The sequence below is a fragment of the Leucoraja erinacea genome, unplaced genomic scaffold (genome assembly GCF_028641065.1).
Source record: "Leucoraja erinacea ecotype New England unplaced genomic scaffold, Leri_hhj_1 Leri_1102S, whole genome shotgun sequence".
Taxonomy (NCBI): Eukaryota; Metazoa; Chordata; class Chondrichthyes; order Rajiformes; family Rajidae; genus Leucoraja; species Leucoraja erinaceus.
Window position 1 is genome coordinate 20,151 of NW_026575344.1, and position 16,158 is coordinate 36,308.

Sequence of the window (16,158 nt, forward strand, 5' to 3'; positions counted from 1 at the left end):
GACAAGCAGCGAATTCTACAGAAGGGTCAAGATGTTACCGCCTTTGCTCGCCTTTTCCACGGATTATACTCTCCCAGGATGAGACTATCCCATTGCACTACCAGGGGGCTGACGCCTAAGATGTTCCCAAATTTGGGATACTCGACTGAACAATGGTGCATATAGACCTGCCCGCAACCCCAAATATATGGGGCTATGCAAACCGCTGCTGCGGGAAGAGAGGCAGATAAACCTGTGCGCCTCATGAAGGCAGGCCATGGAACGAGCAGGACATCGCATCCAACGCCCAGCTGGCAGCACCCCTCGGCATCCACCAGTGAATCAAACAAGGACTGGTGAAAGCCTGGCGACCGCTTCACTTTACCCCCAAAGTTCTTTTTAGACGGGGCCCAGAGCGGAGCCGTGGGAAGATGCGCCGCCCCACCGACAGCACCAGCATACCAGCAAACTACGCCTTCATGAAAAAACAACAAACATGGAGGTAGGTAGTCTGGTTCCTCCCGTTTACACTAAACAAGGGTGTTCTACTAACTGCGTGGGGGGGCATTTACACTTGTGGATAAAGCATGGGATGCTGTCACAAATAACTAAAATATACTCAACAGTCTTAGAGGATAAAAACGAATTCAAATTGGGCATATTACCGCCAGTTCAGCAATGCGCCCAAAGGGCATTTTCTCCCTCTAAGAAAAGAGAAGTGAGAAGGTCAAGCTGAACTAGAAAGGCTCATTACTAAAGGAGTAAACATGAGCCATTGGAATTTGTATCGAATATATTCACCAAAACTACAAAAGATGGTGAATGTAGCATCATCATTGATCTAATATCACTAAATAAATCTGTTGAGTATATACACTTTAAGATGGACATGGGTTCTTGTCACTGCCAGACATCTGATCTCCCTAGGATACCTATGGGGAGCATTGATATGGAAGATGCTAACTATCTTATACCCATACACTAGGATCATTATAGATACCTAAAAAATTTTTACCTGGATAATGGATATCCCGGTTAGGGCAACCATGGGAGCATATAGCATTCCCCATGGTCTAACCTCAGCCCTAAACTATTATATATGGCCATGAAAATATTAAGAAAACAAGCATAATCATGGCATATATTGGATGATATCCTCATATTAGGGGAAACAAAGGAATTAGCTGTGGCAGCAGTTCTAGCTACGAAACAGCTCCCTAAGCTGAGGTTTATCCCACGCCCAGATAAACCAGAATTGAAGCGTTAACTACCAAGGATTATCTGGGCTTCAATAATAATTCCGTCCATATGACTGTTACTTTGCCAAGGCACTTGGGTCACTATAATCAAATCATGAATGTACCCACTGAAGCTATATCACAATTAAGGTGGTGGGCGACATATTTGGCATAGTTTTCAGCCCTATTATCATCACCAATCCCAACCTGGTTATTAAAAACCGATGCCAGTACTTTAGGCTGGGGAGCAACTAAACTCCATATCCAGCACAGGTAACAGATGGACCAATTCACAAACATCGTTACTACACATACCGGGCATCAACTACTTGGGATTGGTGATCGCCTATTGGGCTAAAAAGCATATGCATTTCAAATGCAGCACGTACATATGTGGTTACGGATTGATAATACTATGGTGGTGGCTTATATCAACCATATGGGGAGCATAATAATCATTATTGTGCAACAAATTGGTCAAACAAATCTGGCAATGGTGTGTCAAAAGACATTTTAACTATCAGCTGCCTATGTCCTAGGAAGCTAGAACACAGTGGGAGACACCATGTCACGGGGTAAAATCCATGATTACATTCAATAGATGTCAAACCCTAAATATCTGCTAAATTTATTAAGCAGTTTGAAAGCCAGATATCAATTTGGTTGCACAAGACGGAATCACCAGTAACCCATGTATGTGACTTAGGAACCAGATTAGAGGCAGCAGCGATAGATGCCTATACGCTGGAAGGGGGAATTTCTGCTTTGCCTTCCTCCCTTCTGCCTCATCAGACGGGCACTTCGCTATACAGAGGGATCTGTCTCCGAGATATTGAACGTGCCCGACCGGCCTACACAGCCATGGTTCCCAGTTCATCACGACACGGTGGGCGAGTCACCTATGGATTTCCCTAGTGGACCATGGTTGCTGACTCAACCCAGTATCAGGCACAAGCCACCCATGCCAGGGAAACATCAAACTCCTGGGTGCAGGGTTTGAATAGACCTTACCAGGGACTGGGATTATCCAAAGGAACCATTACCACCATGTCGGCATCCCTGCGAACAGTCACTAAAAGCTAACATGGGTAAAATACTGCCACGACGCAGGGACAACGAACTATTCAACCACTGACGTATTGGAGTTCCTGGAACATCTACACCATGATTAAAAGGTGAGTTACAGTGCCGTAAATACAGCATGGAGCGCCTTATCTGCTTATCTAAAACAGCATGTCAGCAGAGCATGGGATCCCATCCACTGAAGGTATGAAGGGCAACTATAATATAAGCCCCAAACACCCAGGTATATACCCATGTATGGGACATTGGTGTGACATTGACATGTCTCAGAGATGGCACCAGCCAGATCCCTCAGCTTGCTTAATCTATGTTTTTAAAAAAAAACGCTCGTGCTTATGGCTCTCGTACACGCTCACAGAGTCCAGTCACTCCATAAACCAGACTGGATAACATGGTGATTACCCCAGACGCATCACGTTCATATTTAGGTCTGGTAAAATCTAACTCGCAGGTATATGGGACTAGGCGAGATTATGAGTTCGGCACGAACTAGTAGGGTCGAGATCGCCTGTGTTTTCCGTGCTGTAGTCGTTATATGGCTATATGGACCAGGAACGCCCAATTCACTGGTGGGATTCCGGACCTACCCACCAGAGTCCAGGTTGAGTGTGGTGACCCATCTACTACTATATATAGACACAACCCACAATCTTAGAGGGAGAGGAAAGCCTATGGGTCAACCACAGTAACCCAAGACGGGGTACGAGCCAAACCACTCCAAGGTGGCTCAAACAGGTACCGAAAGCTGCCGGAATAGATAATAATACATTTAATCCCATTCCACTAGGGCAGCATTGGTATCAGCGGCTGAACGAATGGACATCCCGGTTGACCACATTTTCAATACAGCAGAATGGTCAAGGGAACGGCGTTCAGAACATTTTGTTTTTATTATAAACCGTTGATAAACCTGATTTAATTGCAGGAGAATATTACAAACTGCAATATTAATTTAAGCTCAGAGGAGCTCTTTTATGTTGTTATTGTTAACAAATACCTTTCTGTTTCTTTTGAAAGCAGATCAACTGGTTGATTACGATAACACTTCCTCCCTCATAAACTTCGGCAGTGAGTGAAATAAAAACTGTTACACGGTTTGAAATCACAGACCTTTGAAGTCTTCACGGAATCACTCACGTGACTCCGAAGTAAAATAGTTAGATTAAACGAGTACTTACCAGTATGAAGTTTGATCTGTATTTTATGAGGAGTTACGGTGAGGTATTACGTGCCCGCCGCTCCCACCCTCATTATATAGATCAAGCTAATAAACTGATGTCTCGTGATCTTTACTATCTTACTTCAAATATTGTGTCTATTCTGTGATTCCACACCGCTGCTTCGAAGTATGCCGCATGCGCAGTACCTGCTGGGTTCTTCACGTAATACCTCACCGTAACTCCTCATAAAATACAGATCAAACTTCATACTGGTAAGTACTCGTTTAATCTAACTATTTTATTTTATAAAAATAGGTGCATTCATGCATTTAAATAACCACTTTAACATCATAAAAACAGCCATAGTCACCTTACACATGAATCATAATCAAGAGGATGAGGGGCGATGTTATAGAAACATATACAATTATAAAAGGACTGGACAAGCCAGATGCAGGAAAAATGTTCCCAATGTTGGGCGAGTCCAGAACCAGGGGCCGCAGTCTTAGAATAAAGGGGAGGTCATTTAAGACTGAGGTGAGAAAAAACTTTTTCACCCAGAGAGTTATGAATTTATGGAATTCCCTGCCACAGAGGGCAGTGGAGCCCAAGTCACTGGATGGATTTAAGAGAAAGTTAGATAGAGCTCTAGGGGCTGGTGGGATCAAGGGATATGGGGAGAAGGCAGGCACGGGTTATTGATAGGGGACGATCAGCCATGATCACTATGAATGGCGGTGCTGGCTCGAAGGGCCGAATGGCCTCCTCCTGCGCCTATTTTCTATGACCAAAGCTTGTTTGAAAATTAAAATAAAGAATATAAAACATAAATAAGATTCTTGTCAATTGACAACAGAATGCTTTCTTCTCAACTTACAGCCCTTCTATTGATTAAAGCTGCCATGATCAATTGAAACAGACTTACTCTATATTTAGAATGATGGAGCTAACATTTCGGATCTTCATGGGGATCGCAGAGCCCGTTCCAAGGAAAACGACCTCTGGATATTTGTCAACATTATCTGGTAATACAAGTCAAAGATAAATTAACTCCCAATATCAATGACTAGTAAATCTGAACAGTTGAAAAACACATGGACATTTGTATTTAAATTTACATAAAAGGAAGATTAACATTGCAAACCATAGTACAAAAGGTACATCTAATGCAAATGAAGTTTCCAAGATTCCAAATACCTGGCATTTAAATTAATTCCATATATCCTGAAAACATATTCAGTCCATTAGATCTGTGTTAGCTCAGTCATCCCATTTCCCTATAAATGTTCATGTAATGTAATCTCCCCACATCCACATTAATTATACAGCACCAACACGGCGGCTGGGTCAATTTACCGTGGCTAATTAATGTACCAACTCACGTCTTTGCGGTGTGGGAGGAAGGTTTATGTTGAAGTACAGAGAAAAAGCATGCTATCCAAACAGATCAGATATACCATACATATATACAATCAAGACAAACTCAAGTACAATAAATAGAGCAAAGGGGAAGATACAGGGTGCAGAATGTAATTCTCAGCACATAATAGCGCATCAGTTCCATAGACAAAGCCCGATGTCAACAATAGGGAAACATAGAAACATAGAAAATAGGTGCAGGAGGAGGCCCTTCGGCCCTTCGAGCCAGCACCGCCATTCATTGTGATCATGGCTGATCGTCCCCCTATCAATAACCCATGCCTGCCTTCCACCCATATCCCTTGACTCCACTAGCTCCTAGAGCTCTTTCTTAAATCCATCCAGTGATTTGGCCTCCACTGCCCTCTGTGGCAGGGAATTCCATAAATTCACAGCTCTCTAGGAGAAAACGTTTTTTCTCACCTCAGTCTTAAATGACCTCCCCTTTATTCTAAGACTGTGGGACGAGGTGAATCGAACAGTATCCTGGTAGGACTGTTCAGAAGCCCAATAATAGAGGGGAAGAAGCTGTTCCTGAGTCTGGTTGTGAGCGCTTTCAAGCGTCAGAATCTTCTGCTGAACGAGAACAGGGAGAAGAAGGAACGGCCGAGATGGAACAAGTCTTTGATTATATTGACCACTTTCCCCAGAGTGAAACCCATAGTGTCACAGAGAGACTGTGCAAACTTCTCACAGACAGGAGATCAGGACTCAAGCCTACAGCTGCACCACCCTTATCTTAAATAAAAACAGAAAAAGCTCAGCAGTGGCTGCACGATCTGGGAACATCTTAGGAGAAAGTTCATGTTTCAGGTGCATGACACTTCATCAAAATGGGAAAAAGTCAAAAAGGTAACGAGGATTAGCAGGCACTGCATTTGGGACAGAGGAGGGAAGAACGTCAGAGATGAGGTGGAAAACAAAAGGTCATATAAGATTATTAAGGGTTTGGACACACTGGAGGCAGGAAACATGTTCCCGATGTTGGGGGCGTCCAGAACCAGGGACCACAGTTTAAGAACAAGGGGCAAGCCATTTAGAACGGAGACGAGGAAACACTTTTTCTTACAGAGAGTTGTGGCTGTGTGGAATTCTCTGCCTCAGAGGGCAGTGGAGGCAGGTTCTCTGGATGCTTTCAAGAGAGATCTAGATAGGGCTCTTATAAATAGCGGAGTCAGGGGATATGGGGAAAAGGCAGGAACGGGGTACTGATTGGGGATGATCAGCCATGATCACATTGAATGGCGGTGCTGGCTCGAAGGGCCGAATGGACCACTCCTGCGCCTATTGTCTATTGTCATGAAAGGAGAAAAGGGCAGTGATGCAAGGCAATGAATATGGTGAAATGCATTGACCCAGAGCATGACGCAGAGGCAATAAGACTGATTAACGGACTTTGTCCCCTCCCAAAATATCGCTCACCAACACATCCAACCCCGCCCATACTTTGACAGTTAGGCACCTGTCAAAGTAAAGCCACTGTCGATCAGAATGTCTGTTTTTATCATATTGTTAATTTTAGGCCTACTTTCTGTTGTAAACACGGTAATTTTAATTTGTTTTTAAAGCTCTATGTATTTATCATTTTTTATTTATACACTGAATGGAAACTGATCAAGCAGCGTTTTTTCATTTCCTCTGTGTATGCGAGTACTCAGTGAAAATGATATTAAAGAAATACTGGACTCAGCTGGTTCAGTATTTTTTAATGAATATATGTAAAGACTAATTATTAGCCCATCTGCTTTAGTTGTTTAATATTTGATTTTTTTTAGTTTACAGCTCGGGAACAGGCTCCTTCAGCCCACCGAATCCGCATCGACCAGTGACACTACCTATACACATTAGGGACAATTTTGCACTTATACCAAGCCAATTTACCTACAAACCTGTGCGTCTTTGGAGCGTGCGAGATCACGGGGAGAACGTGCAAACTCCGTAAAGACAGCACCCGTGGTCGGGATGGAAGCCAGGTGTCTGGAGCTGTAAGGCAGCAACTCTACCATTGTGTCACATTGTATAGCGGTGTTACAGCATCGATGCAAACTGGTTAACAGAAATGCCAGAATAAAGTGCGCTCACTGCCGGTGTTTAAATAATAGCCTTCTCCTGCCTAAACATACAAGTTCCCCGAGGAACAACTTACTATTGAACGATGAAGGAACCAGACCACAGTACTTCCCAGACAGGAGTTCCCAAAACGCCTGGGAAATCTCTGCTCACTCTTGTGAAAGTGGCGCTCGGTGATATTGTTTAATGACTGCATTTGCCATCCCAGAAGATCAGGAATAAACAGACTAGCCACAAAGCAAGTTAATGTAATCTGAAGGTGGGGAACCACTGGAGCAGTTAAGGTAGCCATGCATTTAATTATTTCAACCCAGTCCAGGTACACCCCAGGGGAAAAAAAACAGCACGGCAGATTAATAGAACCAGGGAGGAATGTTTCTAAACAGAGACTTCCTTTTCAAATTTAATAATCCAACATTTGCAATGATTTACCTGATGGAAGAGCAGGGTTTGCAGCTAATACTCGCTTGCACTCCTCAACCTGTGCCATGAAGCCTGGGATTTCCATTGCCTCGTTAATAAATTCCTTTGTGTCAACTTCAACCACAGCATCCCTGCTTGAACAAAGTGGAGAAAATGCAGCTGAAAATCAGTCATGCAGGAGGGAAAATATTTGTTTAACTAGTCAGCCATTTCCTTGTTCCCCATTATAAATGCACCTGTTTCTAACTGTAAGGAACCTACGTTTGTCTTCACTAATCTTTTCCTCCTAATCTTTTCCTCTTCACATATCCATAGAAGCTTTTACAGTCAGTTTTCTGTTAATATTCCCCGCTATTTATGCCCCTTGAATTTTACATACTGATCCACCACCGATTTTCCAGTAACTGGTGGTTTACCACCTCTTTTAATCTGGACAGAATTACAGGAGCGCACTTGAACCCTCCCTCCACTTATCTTCCCCATTCATGGCAGCCACTTAAATGGAGGCACACATTCCCCCAGTCTCACCCGTGGCTATCGATGATGCAACTATCTCGACCAATAGTCCCACAATTACTTCCCTGGCTTTCCACGATGTTCGAGGATACACTTGATCAGGTCCCAAGTATTATTTACCTTTATGTGTTTTAAGAACTCCAGCATCTCTTCTTCAGACATGTGGACTCTCTTCAAGGGAAAGAGGGTTTTGTAATGACCTAAAGTTGGTGGTCAATGTCCATTGCAATGGGTCTTAAGCTACTCAAGGGGAATGAATGGGAGGTTCAATTTGTGTGTGGCCTCACTCTGGCAACGGAGGAGGCCCAGGACAAAATGGTCAGTACAGGAATGGGAAATGGAATTAAAAGGGTTAGCGACGGGGAGATCCAGCAGGCCTTTGCGGAGAGCGAGCGCAAGTGTTGGCGAAATGGTCGGCTAGTCTACACGTGGATGAGTAAACTGTTTATCTGTTACTCCACTGTTCTTTGCTACTCCACTGTTCTCTGCTACTCCAAAACTACAAACATACAATGAACAGCACAACAACAGGCCATTTAAGGCAACTAGTCATGACTGGTGGCAATGCTCGTCCGGCCCAATACTCGTTCAATAACTCACTTGATCTCAGCTACTTTGACCTGAAATAGGGGATGGAGGTAGCTAAGACCACCCGAGGTAGCAAGTCCCACATTTCAGCTGCTCCTTAATTATATTATGCTATTGCAATTGTCCTTTGCAAATTATTCATTTTGCCATTTGCCTTCTAGATTTGGTTCAGGTTCTAATCAGAAGTTTCTGAATGAAAACACCATTGAAGGATGAGTCACAAGTTCCCAAACAAATGTATAAATGGGAAGTGCTCAGCTCCCTTGGTTTCACAGACTGTTTATATGCCATCAGTTCTGGTGAACAACCACAGTAAATATATCTAACTTACATGAACTGACCTTTGCCATTCAAATTTCGGCCGTAGTTGATACTTTAGCAGACAGTGTCCTCGAACTATTGGTACAGAGGGGGAGGCAGGCTCGTCCTGTAATCAAAAGGAAGTTTGCCACACACGTGCGTTATTCTTTACAATCTGCTTAAAGATTATAAACTAGAATGGTACTAGAAATTTACAAAGACCACATGCAAAAATAAATGTGAACAGTTAATACAACCATGAATTAATAATTAGCCCCTAATAACCCAAGCTGGAAGAACAATATAATCGCAGTTACACATTGAATCCACACCTGTAATTTGATTCCATTAAACTTTACAAAACCAAATGTCCAGGAGTAAGATTGGACAACACTGGACGGAGGACACCGGTCCAATGTTAACTTTGTAATAATTCCAGTGACTTGCCTACATTATGGTGGAGAGGCCAACACAGCAGCTCAGTGGAGGGCAAGCAGCAAACATGACAATTACAATGGAGGGTTATGGTATGAGTGCAGGCAGGTGGGACTAAGGGGAAAAAAAGTTGTTCGGCACGGACTTGTAGGGCCGAGATGGCCTGTTTCCGTGCTGTAATTGTTATATGGTTATATGGTTATATGGTTACTTGCTCAACTACAAACATGGAGCTCTCAAAGTTGCAGTCAGCTCCATGGGCCAGGTTGGCAAGAGCCAAATTACTAATGCAAAACCCAAACCTTTGAACCATGTACCTACCTTGGTCTGAAAGGTTTTCAATAGCGGGAAGATGTCCGAATGAATAAGGTTGAGTTGCGTCTGGATTTTATGGCTACGCAGATTGTGAACGGTTTGATTCTTTTCATTGAGGATTAGGTGTTCTGTGGTCGGCCCAAACCTGTGGTGAGGTTAAAGAACATGATACTGAAATGAACAAAGAAATGAAACATGCACACTCACAATTAAAACTTCAATGGGGATGAGGTCATGTAGGTATACATCAAGTTCCACAAACAATTTCAAACTGCATTCCAGATTTTTGAACAAAGAGTCTCAAGTTCCATAGAATAATATAACACATTTAAAATAAGGTCAAGTTAAACCAATCTCCTCTGCATGCGTGTGATCTATTTACCTCCATTCCCAGCATAGCCATGTGTCCTTCTAAAAGCCGCAAAAATACCACTATCATATCTGCTTCCACTACCACCCCTAGTAGCGCGTTGAAGTGTCTTGGCCCACACGTCTCCTCTAAAGTTTTCCCCTTTGACCATAAAGCTATACGCACTATCTTTGACATTGACGTAGAGAAAAGTTTCTGACCATCTATCCTATTTATGCCTCTCATAACTGTTTCTGCTTCTATCAGGTCTCCGCTCAGCTCCATTGAAAACGATCAGTTTGACCAGCCTCTCCTTTTTGCCAACATGCAGGCAAGCACCCTCAGAAGCCTCTTCTGCACTCTTTCTAAATCTAAAACAACCCCTTTAAAACTTAGTGCACTGTTCACTGAGCCAAGCTGACAATACAACCCCTTTGAGCATTTCAGGAGTAAACTCCCAAGCCCACCAGACTGCTTCATGGACACATCACAGCAGGAACGTTTCAGAAACAATTGCAAGAGTGCACACTTGAATTATTTTAAAATTTAAAATACTTACAACGCTGAACAGAAGATTTCACAAACACAAAATATAAACTGAGCTCTATATTACGGGAGCCAGAACAGTAACAAAGAGTACAATATGGACAATAAATTCCAAGGAATTATTGACTCATTGCAGTTCCAGATTTCCAAACATCGATTAATGGGAAGAATATAACGAGGAATGGAGTAAATAAATAACTCAGTGTTGCAAGTAACCCCAAGGCAACTTTTGCGTTGATATTTATTTCTTGGTTGAGTAATGACTAGTCCCTTAACCCCATACAGCAACTCGATGGCACTGTAAGTGTGTACGTACAGCAGGCTTCACAAAAAAGTAATCACCTTGCCATCCACGACTTATATACATTGTCTGCCAAAACCGCCTCAGGCACCATGTGGACCACTAATGCAGTGGGGCCTTCACTCCCACCAGCCAGATACCTGGAATAAATAAATTGTAATAAGATCAATGGAGGGAAGAGAAAGAATGTTGTTTTACTAAATTATCAGTCCTTTGCCCAAGCAGTGCACAGTTGGAGTAAAACCACATACCATTTTAAAGACACATCAAGTGGTACTTTCCAATTGCCAGCCAATTCTTACAAGGGAGGTGATCAAGCTGTCAAGCTAACACCATGGCAAAACTTGGTACAACTTTTCTAATCTCCATTGATTGAGGAAGGAATCACCCCAGGCCAAACACCAGAAAAATAATGCATTTGTCCATGATGGATGTATTCTACAGTAGGAGAGATCAGTTACAAACTAGTCTGTGATGGATAGTGACTATTAGCACAGAGAGTGGTGGGTGTCTGGAATGTGCTGCCATGGGGTGGTGGTAGAGGCAGGTTTGATAGTGGTATTTAAGAGGCTTTTGGATAAGCATTTGTATATGCAGGGATTGGAGGGATTATGGATCAAATGCAGGCAGAGATGAGTTTAACATGGCATCATGTTTAGCACGGACATAGTGGGCTGAAGGGCCTGTTCCTGTGTTGGAAGGAACTGCGGATACTGGTTGAAATTGAAGATAGACACAAAAAGCTGGAGTAACTCAGTGGTTCAGACAGCATCCCTGGAGAAAAGGAATAGGTGACGTTTCGGGTCAAGACCCTTCTTCAGTCTAAGGGGAAAGGGAAACGAGAGATATAGATATAGATATGCCATTTATTGTCACTATACATGTACAGTGAAACTGAAAGCTGCTCGTACTCAGTGCATACATACAATTTTACACAAAAAACAAGAAACAGAAAAACAAAACAGAAGGGAGATGGGGGGGGGGGGATAGGTGCACAAATTCTACGGCGCTACATACATATATACATATATACAGATGGAAGTCCGTGTTGGGCGGTGTAGTCAGTGCATGTGTGGATTTGAATTTATGGTAGATATAATTCTCGGGAAGCAGCTATTCCTGAGTCTGTTTGTCCTGGATTTGATGCACCTATAGCGCCTTCCAGAGGGCAGCAGGTCGAACAGTCCAAACGCAGGATGGGAGCTGTCTTTGGTGATCTTCTTTGCCCTGCTAAGGCAGCGGGAGGTGTAGATGTCCATCAGGGAGGGGAGAGGGCAACCAATGATCCTCTGCGCTGTCCTGGTTACCCTCTGAAGCCTCTCCCTGTCTGCCATGGTGCAGCTGCCATACCATGCTGTAATGCAGTATGTCAGCAGGCTCTCGATGGACGAGCGGTAGAAGGTCAGCAGCAGGTTAGAGTCCAGGTTGTGCTTCCTGAGGACCCTCAGGAAGTGCAGCCGCTGCTGAGCCTTCTTGATGACCGCTGTCGTGTTGTCCGTCCAGGAGATGTCAGCCGCGATATGGACGCCGAGAAACCGGCGATATAGATGGTGATATAGAGAGATATAGCAGAAATGAATGAATGATATGCAAAAAAGTAATGATGATTAAGGAAATAGGCCATTGTAAGCCATGGGCCGAGTTACATACAACCTGCTCCTGTACTGTCCTGTTCAATAATGTTTGTAAGCCATGCAAGTTGGTAAGCCATGTTTTGGAATCAATATTTCAGCAACATAGATACAATGGAAGAAACAGGATTTATTGCATTATTTTAGTTATTTTTGCATGTGGCTCACATGCTTGAGAAATAGAAGTTTGCTGATATTTATTCACACTAAAGAAAGAGGGTGACATTAAAGAGCAAATTACAGGGATAAAACACTTGGAAAGGCGTGGGATAATCAATGTCAGCCAGAATGGATTTCTTACAGCCAACTAACTTCACTGAATTGGTAAATCACAGGGAGAACTGATCAAAGTAGCACAATAAATTATATATCCATGGACTTTTGGAAGCCATTTGAATAATTGACATGAAGGAAACTTTAAGAAAGTGGAAGGCCATGGGATTAGGGAAAATAACAGTATTGTGTGAAATAACCCCTTTTAAAATTATTAAAATACTAAAACTGAGTTAAAAATTCTATGTTTTTTTACAATATTTTTGTGCTCTATTTACGCAGTTTAATAGAAATTCAGTTGCTAACTGTGATGTGGTTCTGTGCATGCACACATCCATACATTATGGAATTATGACATGAACACGTCCCGTGGCATGTGTAGTTACATTCATGTGCTTAGCATGATTGTCACTAGCTATGTGTGATTTCCTACATGATTAAAAACGGGATTCTAAACATCATTAATCATAGAAGAAAGACTTAATCAGACTGTCAAGCCATGGAACTGGCCCATTCATGCTTGAATGATGAAGAGTCTGAGCCCTTCTTCTTTAAAGCCAGTTTCCGTTTCCTCAAAATCTTTTATAGTCGGTCAACGAACTGCCGTCAGGAATTAATGTCCCTTATTTTGACTTTTTGTCCCTTATTTGGGAGTGAGAAAGTTGGCAACCCTACCTGAGACTGAACACGAATGTTCTTTCAGGGCCATGAGATGCACATGGATTCAATGGCCTCCTAGTCGCAAGTCTGTCTAACGGCATTTACTGAGTGTGGAGTTTAACAACCTCAACGCTTTCATCAGAGAACATCCAACAAGTAATGCATCAGTTCTATATTCTCCACCGAGCAAGCTATTTATTGACAAATGTTTAGAAGATAATGAGTAACTAACTTTTGGAGCTGTTCGTTCTCACACACGGGTTGGATAAACTCCCGACTGGGACATTCCAATACAAGGAAAGTGGGCCCCGGATCAGCAGGTGTGCACACTTCTTCCGGTCTGATCTGCAAAACATATGGATAGCTCAGGTGTGCATGTGACGTCATTACCTTGCATATACTCAGCATGCAACAGCTCCAATGACTATTCACCACATCCCAATGAAGTAGGATCGGAAAAGGGTCAAGTGAAGGCCGACCAAGAATTTAAATGTGCATTGATCCCAGCTTTGCCAAGCGACAGAACACAGCTGTGAAAGATTTTTATTTGGATAACATGCAAAAAAATGGGGATGTTCTCAGGAATAATAACCAGGGAATAATCAGAGGGTGGTGAATCGGTGGAATTCTTTGCCACAGAAGGCTGTGGGGGCCAAGTCAGTGGATATTTTTAAGGCAGAGATGGATAGAATCTTGATTAGTGTGGGTGTGAGGGGTTATGGGGAGAAGGCAGGGGAATGGGGTTGAGGGGGAGAGTTAGATCAGCCATGATTGAATGGCAGAATAAACTTGATGGGCCAGATGGCCTAATTCTGCTCCTATTGTCACTTATGAACATTTGAAAAGGCTCCGTGAGATGTTAATGAAACACTATCATCATAGATTTTTGGTTAAACACAATTTGACAAACCGTTGAACTTTCTGACGAGGTAGCAAAGAAGGTTTGTGAAGGGAATGCAGGTTGGGTGTGGATTTTCAGAAGGCATTTGACAAAATTCTCACATGAAAGGCCAGCTAGCACATTGAATGTCCATGCTAAGGTCAGTTCTGAGAATAAGTTGAATTTCCATTCAGAAAGCAGAGAATTTAGTGAGTCATAGCTTTCCAGACCGCAGGATAAAGTGTTCTTTGAGGCATCTGCTCAAATCAGTGTTTTGATATAGATTCGTGAAATGGATTTGCACTTGCAAAAAAAACAACTCAATGGATGAAAAAAGCAGTGGGGAAGAAAACAATAGATTGGAAGAAAACAGTCTGAAAAAATAACAGCCAAGTGACATGACATTGACATAGGCAAGAGATATTAGGCGTTATGAGCGTTTGAGTTGACCCACGAGGTACCCCGAGTTTAAAACAAATTTAACTCGTGGTAACTGCGTACAATTAACGTAGCGGGAACGTCGGAACTCGTGAACGCAACTTAGCGACTCGTGGCGCTAACGGCAGGTACCCGTGAAACTTTAAGAGGCCAGAAACATAAAATGACGTGGAGTCTACTGACTGGAAAAGGCGAGAGTTTGGGCTCGAAAGATTTTTGGAAAAAAGGAAGTCACCTTAAGGAGGAAGGACCCAGTTGGCAGAAAGAATGAAGAAAGAAAATATGTGCTAAATTGCAAGAGTGTGTATGGGCATTAATGTTTGTAAATGGCAGGAAATGTTCAGAGTATATGGCAAAGAACATGTTTAATAAAAGAGGGTGGTTATTTTAACATTTTTAAAGAAACTATTGGCTACAATACAACTGCAGTATTACCACACACTGTGCTTGAAATTCAAAGAAATTTCTTCATCAAAACAAATTTGAATGAATTTTACTGACTTGTAGGGCGAGGGAGATTTGATGAAGTGCTTTAGATGGGTAACATCAGCACACCACCCCTTGCTACACCCACCACACCTCCAAAACTGGCAGCTTGCCTTCCACCCTCCCCAAGAGACAGATCCATCCAAAACATGTTTGAACCTCCGGCTTCTGCCAAGTTTAACAAAGAACCCGAGGGGGCTGCTAATTTGTACTCACATCTACTTATGGATTAAAAATGAATGATGCCAACACCTCAGACCCCAAGCAAACTAATTCCAATGAATTAATTGAACCATTCAACTTGCTCCCAGACTCTCCCTTAGCACAAAGTTCAACATAATCGAAAAACAAGTCATTTGCAATTTAAGTGGTTTTGCTGGTGCAGTAATAGTAAACATAGTCCAAAGCAATGCTTATCAGAAGCAGCGCAATTCTTCCATGTTGCTGGCCTCGTGTCTGTTCTTAAACTTGCCGAACTGTTGAACAGCGCTGTCCCCTGTACAAGAAAATAATCTTCACTATTACAGGTGCACAACCTTTTATCCGAAGTTCCAAATAACGAAAACCGCCGAATAGCGACATTTTTTCAGTCCTTGAAGAAAGGTCCTTGAAAACGTTCACAGAGGGCGCCCCGCAGAGGTGCCTCCGGTCGGTCCTCGAAGAAAGGGGAACTAAATCCCCATTCATAAAAGAGAAGGTGAGGGTATATTGCGCGGGAGGGTTAATAATTGACAATCTGCTGCTGCTTGCCCGCTGAGTTAAAAAGTTCCCACGGTAGACTCACGATACACAGTGTATCGTGAGTCTTGCATGAGAACTTTTTAACTCAGCGGGCAGGCAGCAGCAAATTGTCGCTCCCTTAAGTTTCACCCCATCTACACCCCTCTGCTTCCCGGCCATGTGTGTGACCCCTTCCCTCCCCTCTCCAGCTCCCCGCCCATTGCACCGGCGCGGGGGCTTTGCACTGTCTTCACGTCGGAGCTAGTGCCAATCACCGGAGACGTCAGGACCAACGGGACACCGGCCCCCAGGCCCACTGCAAGCACGGAGATCCCAGAGACCCACAGC

At 43.1% G+C, this 16,158-nt stretch overlaps 1 protein-coding gene across 2 annotated transcripts in view; it reads right to left on the reverse strand.

Annotated features, from left to right (window-relative positions):
- LOC129715300 (zinc phosphodiesterase ELAC protein 2-like) overlaps positions 1-16,158 on the reverse strand; it is a 50,824-nt gene that overhangs the window by 19,817 nt on the left and 14,849 nt on the right. Inside the window, exons 11-16 of one of the 2 annotated variants that reach the window (XM_055665160.1) lie at positions 13,519-13,631; positions 10,764-10,862; positions 9,533-9,671; positions 8,818-8,903; positions 7,382-7,503; positions 4,386-4,482 (exon numbers count right to left, since the gene is read on the reverse strand). In XM_055665160.1, coding sequence (XP_055521135.1) covers positions 4,386-4,482; positions 7,382-7,503; positions 8,818-8,903; positions 9,533-9,671; positions 10,764-10,862; positions 13,519-13,631 — 656 coding nt within the window. Of the gene's footprint in view, positions 1-4,385; positions 4,486-7,381; positions 7,504-8,817; positions 8,904-9,532; positions 9,672-10,763; positions 10,863-13,518; positions 13,632-16,158 lie in introns of both variants that reach the window. The other variant, XM_055665159.1, reaches the window with a different exon arrangement.